Here is a 25,054-nt window from a genome sequence, read left to right on the forward strand (position 1 = left end):
CTACTCGGATAAGAAAAGGTTTGAATTTCGCAAGATGGGCTACTTGATAAAAAGGTCAGGTCACTTCATCCACGGCTTAAACACCCTAAAGGGTTAGGCCCAACGAAGGTGTAAGGAAGGTGCTAGAACGCCCCAGTATTCATTGGCCTAAGAGGGCTGTTCATCTGGTGGGTGATATGTCTTCAAATGGTTATTTCTCACACGGCATCAAGCCTTCAGTTCTCTCCTCGGCTAGCATGGGTAATTATTACTTTTCACTGGTCGGCCTTATTATGCCAAGCATTTTTATTAGAGTTATGGCGACATCTTTTTATTATCAAGTATTTTTGGTCTTAGTTGACATTGATCTAGATGCTATATTATTGTGCCGAGCGGCGCTTGCAAATTTATAAAACAGAGACAAAACATGCAAAATGAAATAGAAACAACTTTTATTAATATGAAAAATTATTACAATGTACAAAAAGGGGCTTTAACAAGCCTATACAAAAGAGGGGCTGCCGAAGCAGCACTAACATCCACAGTACAGATAAGCAAACGGTCAAGCGCCTTTTAAACTTGTCTTCAAAGTCTCTCCAATCTCTGCCTCATTGCTGCTCATACTAAGAGAAGAACTCACTTCAAAAAAAAAAAGAATGAAGAAGAAGGAAATAGTAAGGAAGAAATCAATGAAGAAGATGGAGGACATGAGTAAGAGAAGGAGGAGAAGAAGAGGGGAAGAGATGAAGAGACAAAGAGAGGAGCAAAAGAGGGAGAAGGACAGCACCAGGGCGGAACTGGTGCTGGGAAGACTATAAGAGGAAGGCGGAGGAGGGCACCAGTGAGCAAAGAGAGGGAGAAGCAGAAGCACTTCGCCCCTGCCTCAGCCCTGACTCCTAACACACTGGTGCCATGTTAGGTACGCTCGTGAGGAGCCGGGTGGTGCTGATATTGGGTGTTCTCGACTCAGTCACGCCGAGAATTCGACGTGACGAGCCCCTGCTTCGGATTTTGGCTGAAAGAGAGGCGGGACAGATCTTAAGTCTGCGCCACCCTTGCCCTGATCAAGCCATTTCAAGTTTTATCAGAACATGGTGTCTTGAAGAGGGGCATGGTTCCTTCATTGTTCGTTATGGTAGGCATATACTGATATGGTGTATAACAAATGGGCTAAGCAGACGCTAAAGGAGGCTACGGGTTTCAGATCTCAAAAGGAAGGAAAGGAGTCTGCATGAAAGTGATGGCCTCCTGCTTGCCTTCTTATAGGAAGGGCAAAACGAAGAGTATTAAATGCATTCAAGTTTCCAAAAGAATCTGAAGAAAAAAGAGGCGTCCGTTCCATTTCCCCACCTTATCAGATGAGCCGCCGGACATAAATGAGCCTCGTAAAGGGGATTCATTAAGGGCGCGTCTGGGACAGCCAAGCGGTAGGAGTAGATCACGAGCAGATTAAACGGAATCCCTTGAAAATCGGCTAACCTCCTGGACAGGTGGGAAACCGCTCACATAAATGCGGGGTTGAACTAATTAAGCCACATTAAGGACCCGGGTTTGCCAAAACCCTCCTTTCCAACCCGGAAGTCGGATAGAAGGGTTTTGAGGGGCTATTGTGGGGCCCAATAATTCACGGACCAAGCCCATTTGTCCTTAGAGAGTCCAAAGGCCCGAGCCGAGGAGAACTAGGGTCCAAGCTCTACAATGCAGAGCACCAAACATTTTTGTGGTGCAGCCGAGGACAACTCAGTCCTCGGCAGATCCAAAACCTCACCAAAAGAAAAAGGATAAAACCGGTATAGGGCCAAGCTTAAAAGAGAATCAAAGAATATCCGGGAAAGCTGCTCTCACTGCCATTCAATGAGCTGCCCTTGACAGAGCCGTACTCTTTAGCTTTATCGAACCATCCCCAACAATTCCGGGATTGGACTGATGGGACAAATGTCAGTTTTTGTAAAGATTGACCCTACACGTGGACGAAGGACAGCGAATGCAAGCTAGTATAAAAGAAGAAAGTAAGTAAATCTGGAGGGGAGTCCCATCCCACCTCCGAAAAAAAAAGACGACATAGGGGAGAACCTCTCAACAACACCGGACCTGACTGAAGAAAGTCCGTCGTTGGGTAACCGGGATAAAGCCTCAATGGTCCTCGGATCAACTCCGAGGAGTCCCATCCCATAGGATGCGACGCCTTAGGGCTTAAATGTTCAAGCCCAACTCCTTTTTTCTACAATGAACTCCTCTAAAAACCATGACCGGCATCGCCCCTTGACCAGCGGCTAGCTTTTCAAGCCCACTCTCTACAAATCATATTGTGAGGGATCTTTCGTGTGTGAGCCCAAAAATGTTAATGGGCCGCAAAGGAATCGTGTCCCTACATATATATATTGAAAACTTTAACCTACAAATCTCAAGAATTTTGGTTCAACAAAATTAACCTTAACCCCCCAAACATAATCTTTAACCCCTTAAACAAATAATATATAGTAATAATCAAAATAGAAGCCCAAATAAAAATATTAAAAATTAGAGAAATTTTATGGACACAACAAAATCTCACAATATTTTCACATCACCATTGTGTTTGACTGTAGTGGGCCCTAGTCTATAATTTTATTTTGACCCATGAGGGACTGACAACCCAACTATTGTAACAATTTGTTGTGTCCTTGACACAATTTTAAAAATTAGGCTAAACAAAAACAAATAAACAAATATTTAATAAATAAACCCATTCAAAAATAAAAATTTGTAACTATTCAAATTTGTAACTCGTTCTACACATTCCATAAAAATAATCTATTATTTCATTTTTTTTTTCTAAAAAATAGCACCAAAAGAGATATTGTGACTGTGAGCTATCCTTGATAGCACCAGCAGCTCTACTCTTCTTAATGACTCAGCTTATGGTCGTAGTAGGTATCATCTCTCTCTCTCTCTCTCTCTCTCTCTCTCTCTCTCTCTCTCTCCACTTTTCTATTGCCTATCATTATTTTAGACTCTTTCTCACTGTATTATTCTCATCTTAGTATTCTTAATTCTCACTTTATCTCTCATTAGTCTCCTTTTATTTTTATTTTTTTTCATTCTGTTAGTAGAAGAAAATTATAAAATTTCATGTATTTCTATGGTTTTTCTATAATGTCAATATAATCTAGTTCTCTTTTTATTAAATTTGTATAATTTAAACTTCTTAATGATTGCCCTAGAAAAATTTCTAAAACTATCATTATTGTGATCATTTATTTACTAAACAATTCTTCTAGTTGAAGTAGATGGATGATCTACTAACCTATCACAATGAAATTTTGACTTTAGAATAGTCCACTTAGCATCCATAGATGCATGCATATTCTCGCAATTTGACATATTTAAAATTGAATGGCCATGATCTACACATTCAAAATTGTATAGCTATGATCGTAATTCCTTTTATTTACAACTTGAAATAATTTCGTCAAGTGTTCCTCCATCCTTTCACATAATTGTAAATCCTAATAATTAGACTCATAGTGAGATCTATTATTGATGTGAAATGAGAAAGTATAATGTAGTTATATTCCAAAAATATCTAATAATTTTTGTACAATATATGTTTATTAATATACAGTCCATTCCACATAATTCTTAGTCTAACGACTGGCATCTGCACTACTGCATTTTTTTAATTAAATCGTAGTTATTTACAACCCTAAAAGCAAATTCCATATGTAGAATGGCCTTGCTAGGAATTAGCTATATTTACATGGATTACTTGATAGTAATAAAGTTATTAGAGAACCACTCGCTTTTAACATGTGTGAAAGAGAGAAACGAGATCTTTCAGGCGAGCTTGGTCTTATTGTGTCATTCTTGACTTGAAGGGCTATTGGACCCATTTCTTTCTTCATCGACTCTATGAACTCCATGTCTACCTTATTCCCTGACATGTCCCTCACATAGAAAGCATTTATGGCCTTCTCTCCCTGCGTTTCTACATCTGCTCGGACAACGGTTAGACCATTCTCTCGAAGAACCCGAGTTATATCAGAGAGCAAGCCTACCCTATTGTCTGCACACAATTCTAACCGAACTCCCTGTGCAAATTAACCAAAAAGCTAATTATGATTATGGCAACAAGGATAGAATTTGAGTACTGGTTTAATTTAATGGTTTAAGGCAGTGCTCACCTCACAAACCCGTCGCTCTATGGCGGCCTCTAAGCATTTTATTACTCGTTCTTTCTCGCACTCTGTACTCATGGCACACCCATCTAAGTGTCGGATAAAATACTCCTGCAATCAACAGTATCAGTCTCCATAAACATTGTAGTGCTAATTTAGCCAAAACATGAATTTTATCTAAATTATGTTTTAGAAACATTGCATGCTAACTCACAACAATGAGTCAAAAGACTCTCAACTTGGGTAATAAGTGAGATTAATATTCAATAAAGACGATATCAATAGTAAGTACAGTGAAAATAATATTACAATAATTATAATTTATCATCTCAATAATTTGTGAGAAAGTTATGGAATTTATTGTGTTTGTAGCATGTTGCAACTAGCAATTGCCTACTTCACATGTAACATATAATCTTGAATCCAAAATCCTAGTATTCCTGGAACCTTTTGCAGTAATAAACATGATAGCTTTTACATGTGTGAAATTAGCTTAGCTTATGTATAACCATACATACCTGGAAGGCATAACCTCCATCTGAATTTATTGAAGCATGGAAAATCACGTACTGCATGTCAGTAAGCGTGCACACTGTATCAAACATGAGTCTTGGTCGATCCTTGCAATTTATGTTCACAATGGAGTAACCCTTTTCGTCACAACTCTCAATCTTCACCGTTGTCTTCATCCCGGCCTCCTCATCACTTTCCGAATCTGATGGTGTCGTTGGCAAGCTCGCGGTCCTAGATGGCGGCCCCTCGAAGTCCCTAACCGAGTGCATGAGCTGATGCAAGCGGCGTTCGACATTCGTCACGGCGCCTTCTCCTCCAAGAAAATCTGCAGTCTTAGCTTCTTGTTGGTTGGGCTGGTTCGTAGTAGGGGTTGGGGTTATTGTGGCTCGAAGGACTGTAGTGAGGTGATCTTCAATACTTGCAAGGCGATTGGGATCTTCAATTGGGGTGTGAGTGGATTGATCTGAAATGTAGGCAATACAAGCCAAGCGATCATTATGACTCCATGCATGAGCTTCCACAACGTTGCAATGGAGGTCTGCTAAGGCAGCTGATAGCTCGGAAAATAAACCAGGCCTATCTGTTCCGCTCATTTCGATGACTGTGTGCTCATTATTGTTATTGGGTTCAGGACTGAATACCATATTTGCATAGGTCTTTGCCTTGGCCGAATTATGGGTTTCCCTTGTTGTACCTATGGCCTGCAAAGTTTCCTACATATGTTAGTGCTTTCTTGAATACAAAAATTCCCATCCGAGAAAGTGGATATCATCAACTGCGTGGTAACATTTAGCTCTGGTATTGTATGCTAACAGTTCTTGGATTGGGGGTATATATGCATTGAGTTGTGTTTATTACGCAAATTGTTAAATACGGTTTTACACACACCTATTTTTGAATTGAAATTACAATTTTGAACTTTAAAACCTTGACTTGATCAATTCAAAAATAGGATGTATGTAACAATTTATGTGTAACAAGTACTATCCATATGTATTTTAGAGTTGGACGGTGATTGTTACATACTATGTTTTTATAATTGAAAATATGATTGAGTTTATTTTAAACTTTAATTTCCTAGAACCTCCTAAAATTATGTGTATTCCTCTTAAAAAAAATTAAATAAAAATAAAAAATTGTTTTTAAAATCTGTTATGACCAATTCAAAACTACATGATGACAACCACGAGTTCTCACTGTCTCCATAATTTTCAATTTCATTTCTATAAAAAAAATAAAAAATAAAATGTAAATGATAATGACAATATCACAAGAAGGAACCAATTAAATTACCTGCTTGATATAGTTAATGACTTTCTGGTCCGTGAGTTTGTTGCCATGCTCATCTTTAACATGAAAAACTGCAAATTTACATACATTAATTAGATCATCAAGAAATTGAATTACAAATCGTTGTGATGGGTTTTATTGGGAGCCATTAGAAGGTAATAACATTGATTATAAGAAGATAATCAGAACTAATAAAAATGGCCATATATACCATCCATGAACCACACTGCATCAGAAGAAATGTAGCTCTTTGAGATTATAAGATTGAGGTCTGTCAACACCTGCACCACTTCTAGGAGGAGTCCCTGCTTGTTCACGCTATCAACCTACACCACATCACACAAGCGACCTTGTTAATTAGCGTCGTGCATCGTAGAGAGAGACCCTTCTTTTTCTTTTAAACTCACGTACCTTTACTACTGTGCAATCATCCATGCTTTCATTGTCAATGCAAACTCTGCAACTGCAAGGCAAAACATGATAATTGGGTAAATCAATGGCTGGGAATTTCTATCTAGTGATCATTAGGATGTGCAATGGTGGATTTCAGAATTAGGATTAAAGGCTTAAATTGTTGCTTACGTGGGGCCATTTATCCTCTCCGGGAGCTTATCAAAGTCAGGATCAAAGTAAGGAAAATAAACTTCATTCATACTGCACAAAGAGAGAGAGAGAGAGGTTGTCAAAACTCAAAAAAGTTCTAACCAAATTAAAAGTGTAACTATCCATCAAAAGCTTTAGGACTCGAGGACTATAACAAGCTTAATTTGAATACTATTATAGCTCATCACAAAATTAGGAAAACCAACTCATCACATATTAAAAGAGAGCGGTAAAAATTAGAAAACGTTAAGTGGCGATAGGTTTATTTGAACGTTGAACCTAAAATGTAGGAGCATGATTAGACTAGCCTACCTTGCGTTATACCAAGAATTCTCTGTTCCACCTTTCTAAATTTATTTTTCTTCACCGTGCAACAATAACATGTATGTTGTGCGCAAAAGGATGGTAATTACGTATCAGTTTTCACCATGCAACAATATTGTGTGCTTTCTTAAACTTGGAATATATCAAATACACCTGCAATGTACATACACACATATTGATATGAAGGCCTTGATAAAATTATATGTACATGGTAATACAAAGAAGAAAAAGCTAGAGATGTAAATCAAGAGTGGCTTGCTCTGAAAAAGAAGAAGTGGGGCAAGCCAAGCTCATTTTTAGAACCAACCCAGCAATGCCCAAAAGAGAGACAGAAGAATCAAGGTGATCTCAGTTCTCTCTCCTGAAAAAGATAAAATAGGTTAGTTACCTTCTTGAGGACAGCTTTTCTCTCCAGATAAATATATGTACCAGTTGGGGTTCTTAAATATTAGAGAGGAGTATGAATGGCTTAAATAGAATAGGAGTAATTGTATGGAAGGGATTGAATTGAGAAAAATCAGAGAAGGATGTGTGAGAGAGACACGTACAAACTAAAAGTCAAAATGAGATATATCAGGCCACGTCTTGTAGTGAATTATTCTGCTCTTTCTTAGTCATACAAACTCTCCTTCCCACAATTGTCCCTATGTTCTTGGTCTCCCTTGATGGTTGGAAATCCATATTCCATGCAAAATAAGTGATGACTAAGCTCTCTCTCTCTCTCTCTCAAACTCACACAATCTACAGCTTCATAGTAATGCCATGTGTAGCAGACGTGTCCGAAAATTACGATGAAGCAGTGCTACAAATATAACAATTTTCAGAACAAATTTCACACATGTTAAGTTGACGGGTTATCATTTGTTTTTATGTGATCTCGTCGACACTAACAGTAATTTATTATTCACCACTGACAGCTTGTCTTCTCACATGATTGTAAAATTTGTTGTCAGGCCATGGACTTGTTGATAATGATTGCAGACCGAGAATTTAGTTCTCTTACGTCACCGACCTGCCAACTTCCATTAGAAAAATCGAAAAAGTGCTATTTCTCCAAATTACCATTTTGTGGGCTAAGTTCATGCTATACCTTGTATAGCAAAAATGTGGGGTGATTGTATTAATTTTGTTTTAAAACACTTTAGTCAATGTCACCGAATAATTAATTTTGGCCAGGCAAATCTCAATTGGCATTTAGATAAAAATTTGGCTGATGATACTTATCCATAAATAATATATATATCAAAAAATTTCAAAGACCTGTAAAATACAGCTTAGCTAACTAGGTTCAGCTTACCTCAACATGTGACGTGCGTCAGTTTGCGTGCGAGAGGATTTGCATCTAAGGAAATATGGGCTATGAAGACTTTTTTTTATCATCAGATTTATAATTTTACCGATATTCCTTAATGTTTAAAATGGAAACGTTGAAGTTCAATCCTCCTTTCTCTAATTATCAAATTATAATAAATAAAAAACGTAAGAAAGATTTTTGGCATTTGCTGCGAATTAATTTCATGCAGAACCCCATAACTAATAAGATCATAGGGTATTTTCCTGGTCATATCAGAATTTTCGGCTTATTATATAATGGCAGCATTGTACATTTGGCAACGGATTAAAAACTAGTTTTTTTCTTAAATTATCTACTGTGTGAGAGTTTCACACTAATTTTTATTTCAGCTTTATTTCAAATAATTTAACTTTTAACTTTTTGTCTCACATTATACAAATAAACTATTAAAAATAAGTAATTCCCAAACAAACACGAATGTAAGTGCAAGAGTTGCATTTGCATTTGATATTTGCTAAAGGTGTGTATAGATTGTATACTCACTGGTCCACTGCCATCTTACCCTGGAATGGATAGAGCCTCAAGCCCTCCCATGCTTTGAAATTTCGGAAACACTGGATGGTTTACATTACGTGACCCAGTGAGGCATTGAACTTTCTTGATTTTTGTATCTATCTTTGGCCTTAATATTTTCTTGGATTTAGATGACAAGTTGTGCTAGGCCTACCGCCTACGCTTCTACAAAACAAACAAGAATGATCAACGCAGATATGCACCTGCTTAGAAATTTCAATGGTCTATTCATCCAAAAATAAGAACCAGCTTAGAAATTGCATTTTAATTGTAATTCTAAGTACCTTTCAGTTACTATAGCTGGTACTACGACTACTCCGGAAAATTATTGCGCAATCATTTTCACACATTTTAAGGTTTTGTTTTTTAGCCATTAAAACCCGTTATTTCATTATTATAATTAAAACGTGTTAGTTTTGTTGTATATCCTGTTACGATACGCTAGCAAAAGAGTCAGATATAAGGTGATTCGATTTGATAAATCCAACTGTTATTTTATCAGATGGTAATCGTTATCTGGTTGAGTCATAAGCCATAACCTATATGAAAGTTTTGATTCCAGGGCATGGGATTGGGACTAATTTTCCCACACTATCAATATCATGATCGTCTTTATAAAAAATCGATTGCAAATTCCGGTTTTTATTTATTTATTATTTATTTGGGTTCATGTATCAATATTTTGGTGAACATTAAAAGCCCAATCTTGTGTGAGGATTGGGCTGATTACACTTCGGATATGCTAGGTGGCCCTAGCCAAATGCACTACTTTGTAGACAATGACGAGGATACCACCTGAAAAACCCAGTCAATGGCATCCATGTGAAACCAAGATTAGCCTTCACCCCCCCATTAGGCAAAGAAAGATGTAATCTCGAAAATAGATATAAATGGAACGCAATGAACAAAACTTTGCAGAAGGCCTATGATTAACTTTTAAGAAAGATGCAAATGAGTAATGGCATTTGCAAACTGTTAGTTCCATTGGACTCGCCCCTCACTTTCAATTCTAAAACCAATCCTCCCCATCCACCCTTGATCGGTTATTCCTTCTTCTTTTTTCCCCACGTGTTCCAACAGTTCGACCAGTCAAAATGCCAAAAAATAACTCTGAAAAGAAAAATAAAAATCCCTTCATATTGATGTCACCCAGCTCTATTGAGTGAACAAAATGCCTAGATTTGGCAAAAAGGACACTTCCTGACCCCCAGAATTTAATTGTGGTTGAACCAGGGACCAACGGCACCATTCACATGCCCATTGCTGTGGATCCCAACCCCATTCGGTATAAGTGAAGAAGGCAATCCGACGGCCATCTGAGGTGGTGTAGCAGGGTATAACCCATGATTGTGTGGAAGGGCGTGGGGGCTCACATGAGGAGTGCTGGCTGGACTCCCTTTCCGCTGTTGAAGGGCGTGGATCTGCCTGAGCCCTTCCTCATGTATACGTGACAATGTATCCAATTCATTCATTGAAAGAGCTTCCAAGCCAGCACCATAAAGAGGGGCATGTCGTGACATTTCTTCCTGGAGTGAACCCTCCAAGGTGTGAATATATTGCTGCAAAAGAAAGGGAGAGTTATTAATCCAATCACATTCTAATATTTTTCAAGTCATAAATAACATGTGAGAGAGAGATTAGTTCACAAAATTTTGTAAGAATACTACTAAAAATAACTACTATACTAACTAAAAGCTGAATCACAGTCAAATTGAACATTTTATGCTAAAGAGCTTCAAACAGAGACTTAATTAGGAAGTCTCCCACTCATTGATAACACTCCTGTTCTAGTCCACACAATTATTATTACAAGTAGGTTCATCCAAACATATTTTGAATTCATCTACTTAAATCTTATTTTGTATTATTTGTGTTGCCCAGTGGGTCTTATCAATTCAATATTGAGTTCATCTAGCAGAATTATGGCAGGTTAGCTAGTTGATCAAATTCAAGGTACACTGCTATTGTTTTCATTTTACAAGGCATCAATGCAGTAGTTAGCTTGATTGAGGACATACCATTACCAAGCAGCGCAAAATCTAACCAAAGTGATAGAAGAACAAAATGATAATACCCATGATAAATATGTAAGGGAGGGTGTAAAAAGCATAAGCAATTTTAGAGCAAAAACCTGGCACGCCTGCAATTTTGATTCCATCCCATCAATATATGCTTCACACCGAGCAACCTGCTCTTCCTTCTCCCTCTTCTCTCCTTCAGTTTGGCCCACTGTTTGTGTCAATCGCCGAACTTCATCCTCAAGTGACTGGCGGATTTCCTCTCGAGTCACATTCTCCGTGGCATACCGTTTCAGTTCTTCATCAAATCTTTTCCGTGCAGCTTCAGCACCCTTCAGCCTTTCAGCAAGAGCATTTTTCTCCTTCATAACTTTCTGTCACATTCATTGAAGTCAGCAAAAGGAAATGGCAGACAAAACCCATATTAAAGCATGAAAAAAACAATCCCTCCATCCTCATTCACTGTAGCAGGCAGAGGCCAGACCAAAAAAACCAATATTCCAACTCACCAATTGTGAGATTATGTACCATTACAAACCTTTAGTTATAAAATGGCAATTTCATTGGAATTAATTCAAACCATTCCAATATCAACTACATATTTCATAAGAATTATTATCCCATCAAACTTGTTATAAACAGAATGCTCCAGAAGGAAAGAAATCCTTTATTGTGAGATAAAAAACGTAATATCATTCAAAGTTCTCAACAGCCTCGAATTAGGAAGCATACTGACAAAAATAGTTGGAGGAACTAACAAGTCCTCAAATCACACATAATAGTAGTATTTCTGATGCTATATTCATACAGGAAGTTTTGCAAATGCTAAGAAAGAGAATATGGCCTTATGAGCTGAAAGCTGCTTAAAGCTTTTCTGGATAGGTCTACTTAACACTTCATCTTCAGAAGAATTTAAGAAAAATATATACTTCCCAAAAAACAAAGCTCACAGCCGGTCACAAGCCTGGAAGAATTTAAGATAACTATATAGGTTGAAGGCCAACGTACAGTCACTCTAGTATTATGATATGTTGGAAAAAGGGAAAAAAGAAGGGGAGAGAGGGGGGGGGGAGTTTGAGTTCATCAGTGTTAGCGAAGTGAGAACAAAGAGAATGTACAACACTTTCAGAGCTGAAAACAGACTGGCTCAAAAATGATTTTCAACAGTTAAATCTCATCAAAGACACCATACTGTCTATCATCTAGAGGAAAAAATATAAGTACACAAATAACTCAAAGAATGGATTTACAAGAACGCCAAGGCTTCACCCTATTTAATGACGATTGATCCCTGCTAATATCATGAAAATTACGTTTAACATAAAATATCAAATCCTGTGAAGAGAACAACCAGCAGAAAGGAAAATTGAAATATAACCACTTCAAGATATAACTCTATTGTTTCATTAGCTTCTATGCAAGATTGTATATGTTGGCATATGGGCTACATTGAACATTGCCCAATCAGTACGTCCTAGAGACCAATAATAGACAGGATATGGATATTCCACAGAACCCCCAACCCCCCAAATAAAAAGGCTGAAAACATTAGAGATGAAAAGGCAAGAGGTGGGATGATTGATATAATGTATATATGCAAGCAATAGTTCACAACATAATATTTTAGCTATAAGACTTTATGCGGTTAATGTTTTCTACTCAATTTCGATAGTAGAGTAATTAGTTGAAAGCCAGACTGAAGGAATCTGGCAATAACATAGAACTACACATCTACTTGTTTCTGATTTCCTCCAAAAAAATGCTGAGATCCAGGAGGATCAGAGAAAATTTTGGGGAAACGGGCTGATTATAAAGGCTTACAAAGAAAATCATTAAACCTTCACTGACAAAATACTTTTACAGCTAAAACTGGGAAAATCATTTCCAAGATCCTAATTCTAGTAGGATAAAATTAAGCGGGATTTTGTTAACAGATGCCCTAAGGGCATTCGTTTAAGAAATACATTTTAAAAATAATAATAATAATTTATGGGAATGGAATAAAACAACTGATTTTTTTTACAGTTCTTTATATTTCCCATAAAAGTCAGAAAAGTGATATCAAACTTTCTTAAAATGGTTCATTAACAAATGTCCTAAGGGCAACCATTAACAAGACCCAATTAAGAAAGATCTAGCAATCTAAGAAATAAGATCCTTTGCGATGTCAATAATAATGGCATTAACGCTCCGTTTGTTTCGATGGAAAACCTTATGTAAAGATAGTTTTCCGTGTTTTCCAGTGTTTGGTAACATAAAAAAAGATAAGTCAAAGGAAAACTATCTTTAATTAACATAAAATGTATGACTTATTTTTAGAGATTGTTTTCCACTAATTTTTTTTTGGAAAACAACTCTCTCACAGCAAGCTAAATAAGGAAAGTTAGGAGATTGTTTTTTAACTCATTTAAAGTTACTACCAAACATTGGAAAATGAGATAGTTTTATAGAAAATGATTCTTGGAAAATGACTCATTTTCACAGAGCGTAATTTGGAAAATTAGGTAACATATATGCCACCAGAATCAAAACACCAAGATCTTTCAAATATTACTTCTTTTTTTGGGGATAAGTGGGATCCTTCAAGTATTACATTCACTACAAGTCTACAACAAATCAATATATGCTGGTCACAGTAGAAATTTACAGATACATGTTAACTAAGAAAAATACTCTCCCAACGCAACCATGTTGGAGGTGTTGACAATGCAGCTGATGGAAAAACAAGATGCTCACATTAATTTTGTTATATAATATTTTTAGGAGTATTTATCCAAAAATAACTAATATTTATGATGACACGTACCATAAAGATCACAGGACAGCCAAATATCTTTTCTTTTTCTTTTTTTCTTTTTTTCCCTTTTGCTACAAGTAACTGAAGCAGAATAAAAGGTAGGGAGTTAAGGGACCAAAGGAAACTGATACCTTCAATTCATCACGTTTACGGGACTTCAATTGGGAGAGTTGTGTCTCTGCATCATGAAGACGATCCTGAAGAGCTTTCTTCTCTGAAGTGAGCTTTGTAATTTCATCATCCCGCTCTGAGCGAAGCCACTCAAGCTGACTCTCAACTTCTTGTATTTGTTCAGAGAACCCCTTCTTTTCCCGAGCAAACCGATCCATCTCGGCCCTCATTTCAGACTGCCATTTCATGGAAGGAATCAATTCTCATATTCTCCACAAATACTAGCAAGATGTGAAAGCCCTAATCATATCATTTTAATTAAGACATCAAATACCTTGAGACGATTGTTGTTGGCCTCGGCTTCACTCAGTTTTTGAGATAGGGTTGCTTTTTCTCTAACCATATTGGAAAGTTCCGCTTTTCGTTCTTCTCGCATACGAATAATTTCATCTTCACTAGCACATAGCTGGTGCCAAAGAGCAGCTCGATCAACATTTGCAAGTTCAGCGACCTCCCGCATCATGCTTAAAATTGGTCTAATAATATCTTGTTCCTCAAAAACCAAGGTAACCAATATATCCAAATCTAAGTCTACTTCACGACTATTATCTGTGGTGCTGGTGGCTCGGTCAACAAGTCTCTTCAGCATCCTTCCTCTGTAAGACTCATCAGCATACCATTTAAACAATATTGTGTACAGGATTTTCACAAATTCCTTCACACAAGGGTCTCTTGAGAGAGCCAATGTCTCAGCGAGACCAAGAACTGAAGTAAAATCATCCGGTTGGATTCTCAGCTGCTCATTGACCTCTCCCTCTACTGCATCATCTGTGTGCTGAAAATTGTCAGCAACAAAACTGGCAGTAAGATTCAATCTTTGAGCAAGGCGCCTTTCCAAGACCATGGCTACTGATTGAGCTACAATGGCACCTCGAGCTACAGCTCTCTCAAATGTTTGAGAAGCTTCAACAGCAAGGCAAGGTATAGATAACATCTCAATCAGGATAAAAATATCAGAAAAATGACGACCAGCATGGACACCCTGCTCTTCCGCCAGATGCAGCCTTTCAGATGTAGGTCCATATTCACCAAATAAGAAAAGCCCACAAGGCAACTGTGAGCAATTTTCACCAAAATCATCATCACAGTCAATATCTCTAAGTATAGTTTCAGCAACATCTCCCCAACTATTTACAGTTTTACTTAAAAAACTGAGGACAGAAGGAGACACCTCAACACCCAAATTTTTTAGCCTAACACGAACAGATCTGACCTACAATCAAGAAGAAAGAAGGTTACTATGTTTAAAGAAAAGCACATCAAAAATTAGAAAAACACAAGAAAGGAACCTAATCAAACTTCAGAATGCATTTAAGCTTACTGCTTCAGGAAGATGTTGGCACTGGGATGCAGCTTTAAATATAAAATCTATGGTTGCAACAAGAGGTTCATCATTTGAGTCTGCCAAAAGGTCAAAAGATTGAAATAGAACACGTTCCCACAATTCACTGCCACACTCCAGTTGACTAAGAGCACCAAAAACCTAGGAAACATAAATATATCATAATTAGGAGAAGAATGATATAGCAATAGACTACATTCAGATAATGAGAATATATGCTCCAAAGATGCTTATGTTTTCCCAAAGTATGACCCAGAAAGCACATGAAAACAAGCCTAGTAGGTCTTAAGAAAAAGAAATATTGGCCTTAGTGGATATTATCTTACAGGTATCCTCAATGAGGGTTCTGCATCTGGCTTTTGAAGTCGCTCAAGAAGCGCACAAGCAGCTAGTGAATGTTCAGACTGCTCAACCAATTTGGGTACCAGGGAAACTAGGTCTGCTTGCAAATGCTTAGGAGCTTTATCCAATACAAGGGCAATCTTTTGAGCAGACTGAGGCCGTCGCCTTGGCTCCGGACAGCCCTGGGGAACAGCTCCATCTAGGGCTCTCAGTGAGTTTACAATCAATCCTAAGAGCTCCTCAGATTGTTCTGGCCACTTTGTCTGAAAATTCAATGTGTTCTAGTAGTCAATATCAAAATATTAAACAAAGCAGTTTGCCACTTGTAAATAAAATATAGTACCTTCGAGCGAAGGGGCACGTTTTCTGAAGTCCCAGCAGATGTTTCAGGTGGACAAATGGGTTGTCCAGGAAGGGCTTTTTCTGGTATACCTAGCCCATTCATGTCAGAGCTCTGTACAGCAGATGCACTGCCACCTTCATCAATGCCTGAATCTAATCTCTCACATACAGGAAATTGCACAGATTCTGTTGCTCCATTCTCCCTATCAGATTCCAGTGGAGTTGCAGCTCCACTGCCACCTGGAGAAGGTTTTGAGTTTGCATCAGAAGAATCACCATTAGAACTTGCTTCCGAAGGTTGGCAACACTCAACCATGATATCCAAAAGTAAATCAATGATTGCCTGCTGCAAAACTTTGACTCCCATCAGCAAGTTCATCAAACTGGGAGAAGAATCATCGGACTTTGTGGCCTTCTTTCCATCATTACTACCAGAGAGTTTGGTTGGAAGAAGCAAGCGCTTCACTTTAGCAGGGTCATCAAGGTAAACACGGAGTCCAGTCAGAAAACCAGCAATTGCACCAGCATCCATTAGAAGCTTTTCTCGTAATGTGACCTGTGGCTGTGAAGGATTATCTCCATATGTGAGGTGAAAACCAGCCCTAGACAGAAGGTTTCTGAATATATCTTCTTCATCTCCACTAATTCCTTCACTGTCTTCAGAATCAATGAGTTCATCAGGATCAGTTGTCAAAGCATCCTGATCATCCTCTGAAGCCAAAACCTATGAAGAGGTAGGCCAAACATAGACATAGTTACAACCACCAAAAAAAGTATAGAACAAATCAGTTGGTCAATAAATTTGTACAAAGAAATAGTATAGCAAATATACATTCCAATAACAGTGAGCTAAACAATCTTTGGAGAATATAAATCAATCAAAAGAATTTTAAACCAAGTTATATGAGTCAAATGCTTGTCTGAGACGTAGACAAGATTCAAGATTTCAATTGGAGCTTATCCTACACAAATTTTCATGGAAATTCAAGTAAAGCCATGGACACATAAAGATTGAACATGAAGCAGATGCATTGAACCAAATCACATATCATCTGTAAGAGAACCAGGATAAAAAAAGAATTTTGTTCAACATTTGACCACATTAATAATTCTTCCATAAAACCATCTTGCATTTACAATTTTGAATCCTCTAATAATGATATGTAGATCATTGCATTTGATTTTTAAGTCAACAACTAGAAATTCAGAAAGAGTGTTTGATTCAACCGTACAAGTGTTAAAGCTAGAAACTAATTTGGTTAATAAGATAACAGGTATGTTGATAGTTATCAAAAAAAATAATAATAACAGATATGTTGATGCAGACCAAGAGAAGCCCACAAGCAAAAAGCTAAAAAACCAAAAGAATTTAAAAACCTGATTTTTTGTTGAGTTTTTGGTGCATGGTTGTCTTAGAGTCCCATTTTGTCTTTTATTTAGTTAAATGCTGCTTTCTGTTTACAAAAAGTTAAGAATGTTTCTGATTTTCAAGAGTAGCTCGGCAAGGGCAGTCAGATTGTTCCAGTGTACCCATATGAAGACTTACCAACCTGTCTATTACTCATAGTAGAATGCAAAAATTCCCAGAAATTTTCCTTTAATTTTTGAGTCCCAAATGAAGACATGATCTTCAGCCTGTAGGAAACCAAATCTGGAACTTGTGGGATAAAACCTATAAAAACACATTCCTAACTGACCAAAGGCCAAAGCATTCCTGAACCTCTTTCACATTAAACCGAAATCAAATAATCCTAAATTCCTGATATAGTGCGGGTTCCAAAGACCCTCATTGGAGAAGGAATTGAGCAATCAGTCTTGCATCAGGTGTTTAAAGAAAGACCAAAAGCTATCAGATAGTATTCACCAATTGGAGAAATAATGCAATAGGCTTCCAAAAACAATTAAGGTATCAGGTGGGAGGAGGAAGGAGTTAAAAACTTATAAGCTATTAAATTAAGGTTTTTAAGGATAGTGAGGAAAAAAAAAAGTTATTTTACCTCTTAAAAGGACTAACACCAACTGTAATTCCATGTAACTAAAAACTATTTGTTTAAGTTTCATGCAATTAAAAACTATTTTACCTCTTAAAAGGAAAGAAGTAACTAAAAACTACTACAACCATTCTTGAAACTAACACCAACTGTAAATTCCATGTAAAAAAGTTAACATTGAGCATGTCAAGCAACCTGGTTGAAAAAACTTTTCATCTGCAACCTATTTGTTAAAAATAATAACACTACTCTACCTCTTAAAAGGAATTACTCAGATATGTAACAAAATTAATTTAAAGTTCAAGTTCATGACACTAACATGCTATAAGTCAAATCTATGCTTCATGTGATTAGTTTATAGCCTAAAGATATTGTAATACTTTACCAAGATATTCAAGACTATTAATGTCAATTAATCAAGAGTGATCAACCATTTCCAGTCCAATCTCATACTTCACCCTCTCTCATATATCTTCTGCACTGTCAAGTGAGGTATCCATTCCATAAAAGCATCATCATTAAACCCCTTAAGTTCTTTTTTCAGTATACATACCCAAAGCCAGGTTAGAAATAGAACAGAAACTAAAGGGTCACATATAACGTTCCACAAATATCGGTCTTATGTCTATGGTCAAGATTTCTTTTTTCAGTATTTACAATGGAGACATTACATAACTATCCAAAAGAGAACCAATAAACATATAGTAATAGGCTCTAACTCACTTGAAGCACATGAACATAATTTCTTTGTAAATGACTTGCATATAACAAATAGATGGAATAGACCCAAAAAATACTAACCTCTAGGTCTGAAAACTCAAACCAGGGGCAGCAATCTAATATCTCACAAACAAAAACAACAGTGTCACGCACAAGAAACCCTGCATCCGCTTCCAACATATCCGAAACCTTCATGAATTGTAAAACAGAATTATTCCATGTCTTTGTACAAATAGAAGACTCCTTCCACACAGTCTTGGCCTGGTTCTTTTGATTTACCACAGCCATCCTGTATCTAACCCAAAAGTTTTTATCCGGATCGCTATTAACTGACTGATCACTCTCCAAATATATACAAATGGTTTCAAAGGACTCATACACACCTGTGTAGGAGAGGGAAAAAAAAAAATCAACTGCCAATCAAATAAAGAAATACAAACAACTGAAACTACCTTTACAGTGGGGAGAAAAAAATAGGAAAGAGACAGATACCTACCAATCCGAAGCTCACATCCCCCAGCTTGAAAAAACTTGCTAAAAATTTTACGAGTCTCCATTATTTCCTTAAAGGAAAGGAAGTTCTCCACCTTCCAGGTAAATGAACTTCTCTTCCCAACTTTGTCCATCTGGGAACCAGCATTGGAATACTCAGTTTCCTGGTCAGTAAAGTCATGCATTAATGATGTCTCTTTTAATATAAGAACCTCTGCTGAGAATACAACTGTGTCCTTATCAAGAAACCCCGAGTCTTGATCAAAGAGACTAGTGAGTGTCACAAATTCACGCCAACCCCAGTCCTTTGCAGCTTTGGAGTAGCGGTTCTGAGATTCCTTTGTGACAGATTTGTCTTCCGCCCTCTGGTTCACAACGGACAATCGGTGACTAACAAAACAACTCCAATCACTGGAAGTATTTCGTGAATCCGTAACTTCAAGAAACACTGAAAGATGGCATGGTGGCTGAGACTGCCCTGATAGCATCAAGTACACATGAAATTTTCATCAGTTCACTTCTTAAGCACAATCCAATCAATTGTCAGTCAAGCTCAAATAATGTCATGTGCAAGGACCAGAAAACACATGATAAGCCACAATGCATGGTGGCTAAAACTTGCCTGATATCGTTAAGTACAAAAAGGCAAATAAAATAAAACATCAGAAGTCCACTTCCTACAGACAAACTGAAACAACAAGTTCAAATGAATTCAGGTTTTGAGTATAAATGTGCCACAATGCATGGTGACTTACACTGCATTGAGCTTCAGCCATAAGGGACATTGCTGCGAGACCACCATGCTAAGCAGCTATCAGGATAACTCAAATAAGCTCAAAGTAAAGTATTGTAGTAAAAGATAAGGTAAGATCCCTACTCAATTAGAAACATAAAAGTACTAGCAGTCCTGATTCCCCCAATTATCCATATAAGAGAGACATATCACATGGTTTTGAAGAGTACCTATAAAGACTAACAATTGAATTCATGGAAACAAACGCTACCCAATAGTTAAAACATAAACTGGCATGTACACCAATTGAGTATTACATAATAGACAAAAATGGGATTCTTCAAAGCAAGAATGTAGCATACCTCGTGGATAAACAATGAGACGGCAATCCCTATTCCCAATCTGAAACCTCCTGCTCTTGATGCAAAGACCCGTAATCTTCCTCTTCTTCAAAAGATCCTTCAACCGCGTGAAATTCTCAATCTTCCAAGTGAATTTCCCCAGATGGCCATCCAACTTCCTCGCCCCACTCCCACTCCTCCCTCCAATCAACCCTCCATTCTTCGAAAAGCTACTGAACTCCTTAATCACATGAAACGAAGTACTAAACACCGCAGTATCATCAACCAAAAACCCCGAATCCTGCCCAATAAAATCCAACATTTTCATATAATCATTCCAACCCAAGCTAGTATTATCCCCACTCTTATTATCCGCCGCAAACCTGCCATAAGAATCCCTATGCATATGATTGGAGCCGGGCTTTTGATTCAACACTGACATTCGGAACAAACACCAACAACTCCTATCGGCCAAAATAACAGTCTTCTCAGTGTCCTTACTCTCCAAACACATGGACAAATAATCCACCCCATTGACAGAACTCTGGTAGACACTAATCCTCAAATTACACTCTCCGGCTGGAAAAACCGGGCTCATTATCTTCTGAGTCTTTATCATCTCCTTAAAAAGACTAAAGTTATGCACTTTCCAAGTGAATTTCCCACTCAACACGTCCGACACGGGCGCGACCACCACGGAGGACGCCGCCGAGGACGACGACGAAGCCGCCGATTGTTGCAAGTCATTGGAATTACTACTACTATTGGCATTGCTATTGTTATTATTACTATTAGCATTACTACTATTATTATTATTAGAATTATAATCGCGGGTAAAACTAACGGATTCATGGAGGATTAAGATATCGGCGGTGATCAAAACGGAGTCGTTTTGAGACAAGAAACCCAATTTAGAATCGAAAACTGTAGAAGAAGGTGTGAAATCGCACCAACCGTGAGATTTCTTCTTGGTTGAGAATCTGTGCCAGGAATCACGGTGAATAGTCTTCGAATCGTCGTGAACATTCGCGATTGCGAGGCGATAGCTGGCGAAGCAGTCCCATTTCGACGAAGAAGTGCCTCTCGGGTCCATGATTTGGAGGTAGATTGAGATGTAGCCTGGCAAAGCTTGCGAGTCGCCTTTCGGATACACGAGGAGCCTGCAATCGTAGCCGCCGACCTCGAAGTACTTGCTCCACAGAGCCCTAGCTTTTATTCTCGGGAAATTTTGGACCGTCCATTTGCATATCGCCGAGTACTCCCCTCTTCGGTCTATAACTACCATCTCTTGCGCTCCGCCGCCTCCGCCTCCGCCGCTTCCTCCTCCGCCTCCGTCCCTCATCGCTACTGCTAGGTCCTCCGCCGCCGCGGCCGTTGATGTCGATGACGACGACGATGGTTGTGATGGCTCTGATGATTGGACGGGTGCAGAGGATGACGATGAGACCGCCTCAGGTGAACTCTGCTTCATTTTTTTCCTCTTTCTCTTGCTCTGGTTTTCTTTTTCTTTTTCTTTTTCTTTTTTTTCCCCTTCTGATCAATTCTTATTTAAAGAGAGAGAGAGAGAGAGAGAGAGAGAGAGAGGGGTTGATATGTGGTGAGGCTTGAGAGGGTAAGGAGATGGAGGCTTTGGACATTGAAGGGCCTCCGCCCTCAACAAAAAATAATATAAAAATAATAATAGTACACGTTAACTACCATGCACCCCTCACTTTTTTTTTTAATTTTAAAATTAAAATTACAAATCACAGTCTTTAATTTTTGGGTAAATTCCACAAACCTACCCTAAGGTTTGTGGAAATACCAATGAGGTCCACAACATTCTAAAACCTACCAATTTAGTCCTTAAAAGACAATTTTATTCCTACCCTTCAGTGATAATACCAATCTTCCTCATCTTGCTTCTCTCTCTCTCTGTTCCTCTCCCCTTCTCTCTTCTCTCTTTCTTTCTCAGATCTCTCTCAAAACCCACCGCCCAACAAACCCATATCACCCACAGCCACTAGAAAAGTCACTGACCACCACACTCATACCATCTTCTCCGGCAATAATTTCGGCATCGTTGACCGGGAACGAAAGGCTACTCCGGCGAATCGAGCCGTACAGTCTCTCAGCGTCAAGAGGAACGGTGTTCTGAATCAAAACATGCTGAAACTTATCTTCAAGCCGAGACATCGCGTGCTGAATCGCCGAATAAGCTCGATCCACAATCTCCGAATCGGACCTCACCAAATAGAAAGAGAAGTTTTTTTTTTTTTTGTCTGAGCTGACATAAATAAATCTTACAATTTTATGGATGATTGTTCAGTAATTTTATCATGTGTATATGTATTGGTTTCTTGAAAAGTTAGTGGATGTTTCTGGGTTTGATTTAAAAATGGGTTCTTGGTGGTGAATGTTTTGTTTAAATGTGTTGATTTCTGTTGGTTTGTAGAGTAGGTTTCTGGGTTTGATTAAAAATGAGTTTTTGGTGGTGAATGGTTTGTGTAAATGTGTTGAATTTTGTAGGTTTTATAGGGTATGTTTCTGGGTTAGATTAGAGATGGGGTTTTGGTGTTGAATAATTTTGTGTTGGTTTTAACAGAGTAAAAAAAGAATTTATAAGAAAAGAAAGGAATGGCGGAACAGGTATTGGAAAGGAGCCAAACAGTGATTTTTGAGAGAGAGATCTGAGAGATAGAGAAAGAGAAGAGAGAAGGGGAGAGGAACGGAGACAGATTAGAGAAAGAGAAAGAAGTTAGGGACGAAATTGTCTTTTAAGGACTAAATTGGTAGGTTTTAGAATGTTGTGGACCTCATTGGTATTTCCACAAACCTCAGGGTAGGTTTGTGGAATTTACCCTTAATTTTTTATCAAAATTTAATCAATCTTATAAGTTCTTATTAATCATTTCAATCTTATAGCTTTTAATTTTATTTAATATATTTTTTATTTTGTTATTTTTTAGTAAAAAACTATTTTGGTCTCTAAATTTTACCAAACAAAATTTTTTTCCTTAAACTTTAAAAAAAAAATTCATCTTTAAACTTTATAAAGAGTTTTTTTTTTTTTTTTTAAATAGCTTAGAAACAAAAATAGGAATGATTTTTTTTTTAATAGGTTAGGCATGAAAAACAAACTTTTGATAAAATTTAAAGATATAAAGTAAAACATTTTTAATAGTTTAGAAATGAAAACAATTTTTTAAAAAAAATTTAAGGATGTAACAAAAATAATTGGTAAAGTTTAGGGACTAAAATAATAAGCATAAACATAATTACTACGTGTCAATTTCAAGGACTTGCTTAATGCACTTGGGAATCTCTTATGACCACACTACTTCCTAATCTAAGTATTGCGCGTGTTGTACTAAGGTGTGAGCCATTTAATTTGATTCTCGTCTACTATAATTTTTGCATCTTCAATAAATGGTTCAACTAACGAAAGGTTCTCTGATTAGACTTTTAGTGCCTAGTTAACCATTAGCGAATCCTCCTCAAAAGTACTCCAAAAAAAACCAACCTCTATGGCAAATTGTACCTCATGCTTCATTGCCATAACCTCAATCACTTTTGTATATGTAATTCTAACAGTCTTTACATAAAAAGTTGCCATGACTTCACCTTGATTGTTGCAAACAATGATTCTCACGCTTGCATTTTTTGATGTAGTCCTTTCATATACTTCCTTCACATTGTGTCATTAGATACTCAAAAAACAATGTCATTTTGGAAATAAAAAAAAAAAAAATACCAAAATTATGTTGTTTTGTGAAACTTAATGAAGTCTCTAAAGGAAGTAGGTTGAAGAACTAAGGCTGCGTTTGTTTTGGTTGAAAATGATTTCAAGAAATCCTTTTACACCACGCTCCATGTTTGGTAAGTACTGAAAATTGGGTCAAACGGAATTGGTTTTCTATGTTGACTATAAAATAAGGCCTCTCTAGTGTAAAACCATTTCAGGTTTCATTTTACCTTCAAACCATTTCCAGTATAAAAAAAATAAAAATAAAAATAAAAAAAATGAACCAAGAGAGAGAGAGAGAGAGGCCGGTCACCATCAGAGAGTGAGAGAGAGCCGCCCACCGTCAGAGAGAGAGAGAGAGAGGTCGCCTGAACTTGAGATCGACGGTACCACCGTTTGGGCCATGCCTCTCACGACCAATCAAGCAAAGATCGACTCCACCCCTCCCTTATCACCAATCCATAAAACACCCAAGGCCCACCTCTCCGATCGCTAGCCATGCACCGACGAGTACAGATTGAGCTCCAATCTTGACAACCGACCGCAGGCCGTGCTCCACCAGGCTCTCCAATGCACTGGCCGATCTGGCCTCCACCACCAATCGCCGATCTAGCCTCCACCGATCACCAGCCCACTCCACTCCACCCCTAAACCCACCCAATCTGGCTGCCGTCGCCTCCATCCACTTCGATCCTTTCTTTCCCTCAATCTCTCACTCTTTCTTCCTCCTCTCATCAAGTTTGTGAATAAAAGATATTTTTATTTTGATTTTGGTTGTGTTAAGTGTATATTTTGAAATTTTATGTTATAAAATTTGTTTGAGAGTTGAGAAAATAGCTAAGAAAATTTGTAAATTTTGTAGAAAAATAGCATTTTCAAAATGTTAACAAACATTGGAAATCGTTTTTTGGACTATTTTCCATTGCAAAACCAAACACTCGAATTTCATTTTCCTTACGGGAATTCACTTTCCCCTGTATTCATTTTACACTCGAAATTTGATTTACATTGAACCAAACGCACCCTAAATTGAAAGCAAATAGAAGTTATTATATGATTGAAAATTTGAAATAAATAAATCAGAACTTAAAAGGATTAAATTGAATTATTTACTAGATTAGAGGGTATAATTATTAATTTAGCAAATTTTTTTTTATTGGTGCGTTTTGTTAGGATCGGTGGGGATAGGGTACAAGTGGGTGTGGATTTAGTTACGTAAGAAGGTAAGATAGGTTTGTGTTCGCCGTTGGTTTGTTGGATTTGATGTGATGAAGATGATGTAAAGTTTGATTACGTGGATGAGATGGG

General features: G+C 37.6%; 2 protein-coding genes across 4 annotated transcripts; both read right to left on the reverse strand.

The window, feature by feature from the left end:
• Window positions 1-3,287: 3,287 nt before the first annotated feature.
• LOC115974923 (ACT domain-containing protein ACR2) lies at window positions 3,288-7,318 on the reverse strand. 3 transcript variants are annotated; one of them, XM_031095500.1, is made up of 9 exons: window positions 7,255-7,318; window positions 6,855-7,019; window positions 6,522-6,593; window positions 6,351-6,402; window positions 6,151-6,265; window positions 5,943-6,010; window positions 4,655-5,350; window positions 4,143-4,247; window positions 3,990-4,070 (listed from the first exon to the last, which is right to left on the reverse strand). In XM_031095500.1, exons 3-9 carry the CDS (start codon window positions 6,590-6,592, stop codon window positions 4,059-4,061), a joined length of 1,119 nt encoding a protein of 372 aa, XP_030951360.1. In that variant the 5' UTR covers window position 6,593; window positions 6,855-7,019; window positions 7,255-7,318; the 3' UTR covers window positions 3,990-4,058. The 3 variants fall into 3 exon arrangements, with proteins under 3 accessions (XP_030951359.1, XP_030951358.1, XP_030951360.1); XM_031095499.1 differs by lacking the exon at window positions 6,855-7,019 and having other exon boundaries at window positions 3,288-4,049; window positions 7,255-7,275; XM_031095498.1 differs by lacking the exon at window positions 7,255-7,318 and having other exon boundaries at window positions 3,289-4,049; window positions 6,855-7,244.
• A 2,316-nt stretch (window positions 7,319-9,634) lies between these two features.
• On the reverse strand, window positions 9,635-21,661 carry LOC115974924. The gene is made up of 10 exons (XM_031095501.1): window positions 20,044-21,661; window positions 18,953-19,426; window positions 18,538-18,839; window positions 15,747-16,469; window positions 15,388-15,666; window positions 15,041-15,202; window positions 13,994-14,932; window positions 13,680-13,895; window positions 10,865-11,125; window positions 9,635-10,292 (listed from the first exon to the last, which is right to left on the reverse strand). Exons 1-10 carry the CDS (start codon window positions 21,491-21,493, stop codon window positions 9,948-9,950), a joined length of 5,151 nt encoding a protein of 1,716 aa, XP_030951361.1. The 5' UTR covers window positions 21,494-21,661; the 3' UTR covers window positions 9,635-9,947.
• Between the last annotated feature and the right edge of the window lie 3,393 nt (window positions 21,662-25,054).

This window comes from Quercus lobata, chromosome 2 (assembly GCF_001633185.2).
Source record: "Quercus lobata isolate SW786 chromosome 2, ValleyOak3.0 Primary Assembly, whole genome shotgun sequence".
NCBI lineage: Eukaryota > Viridiplantae > Streptophyta > Magnoliopsida > Fagales > Fagaceae > Quercus > Quercus lobata.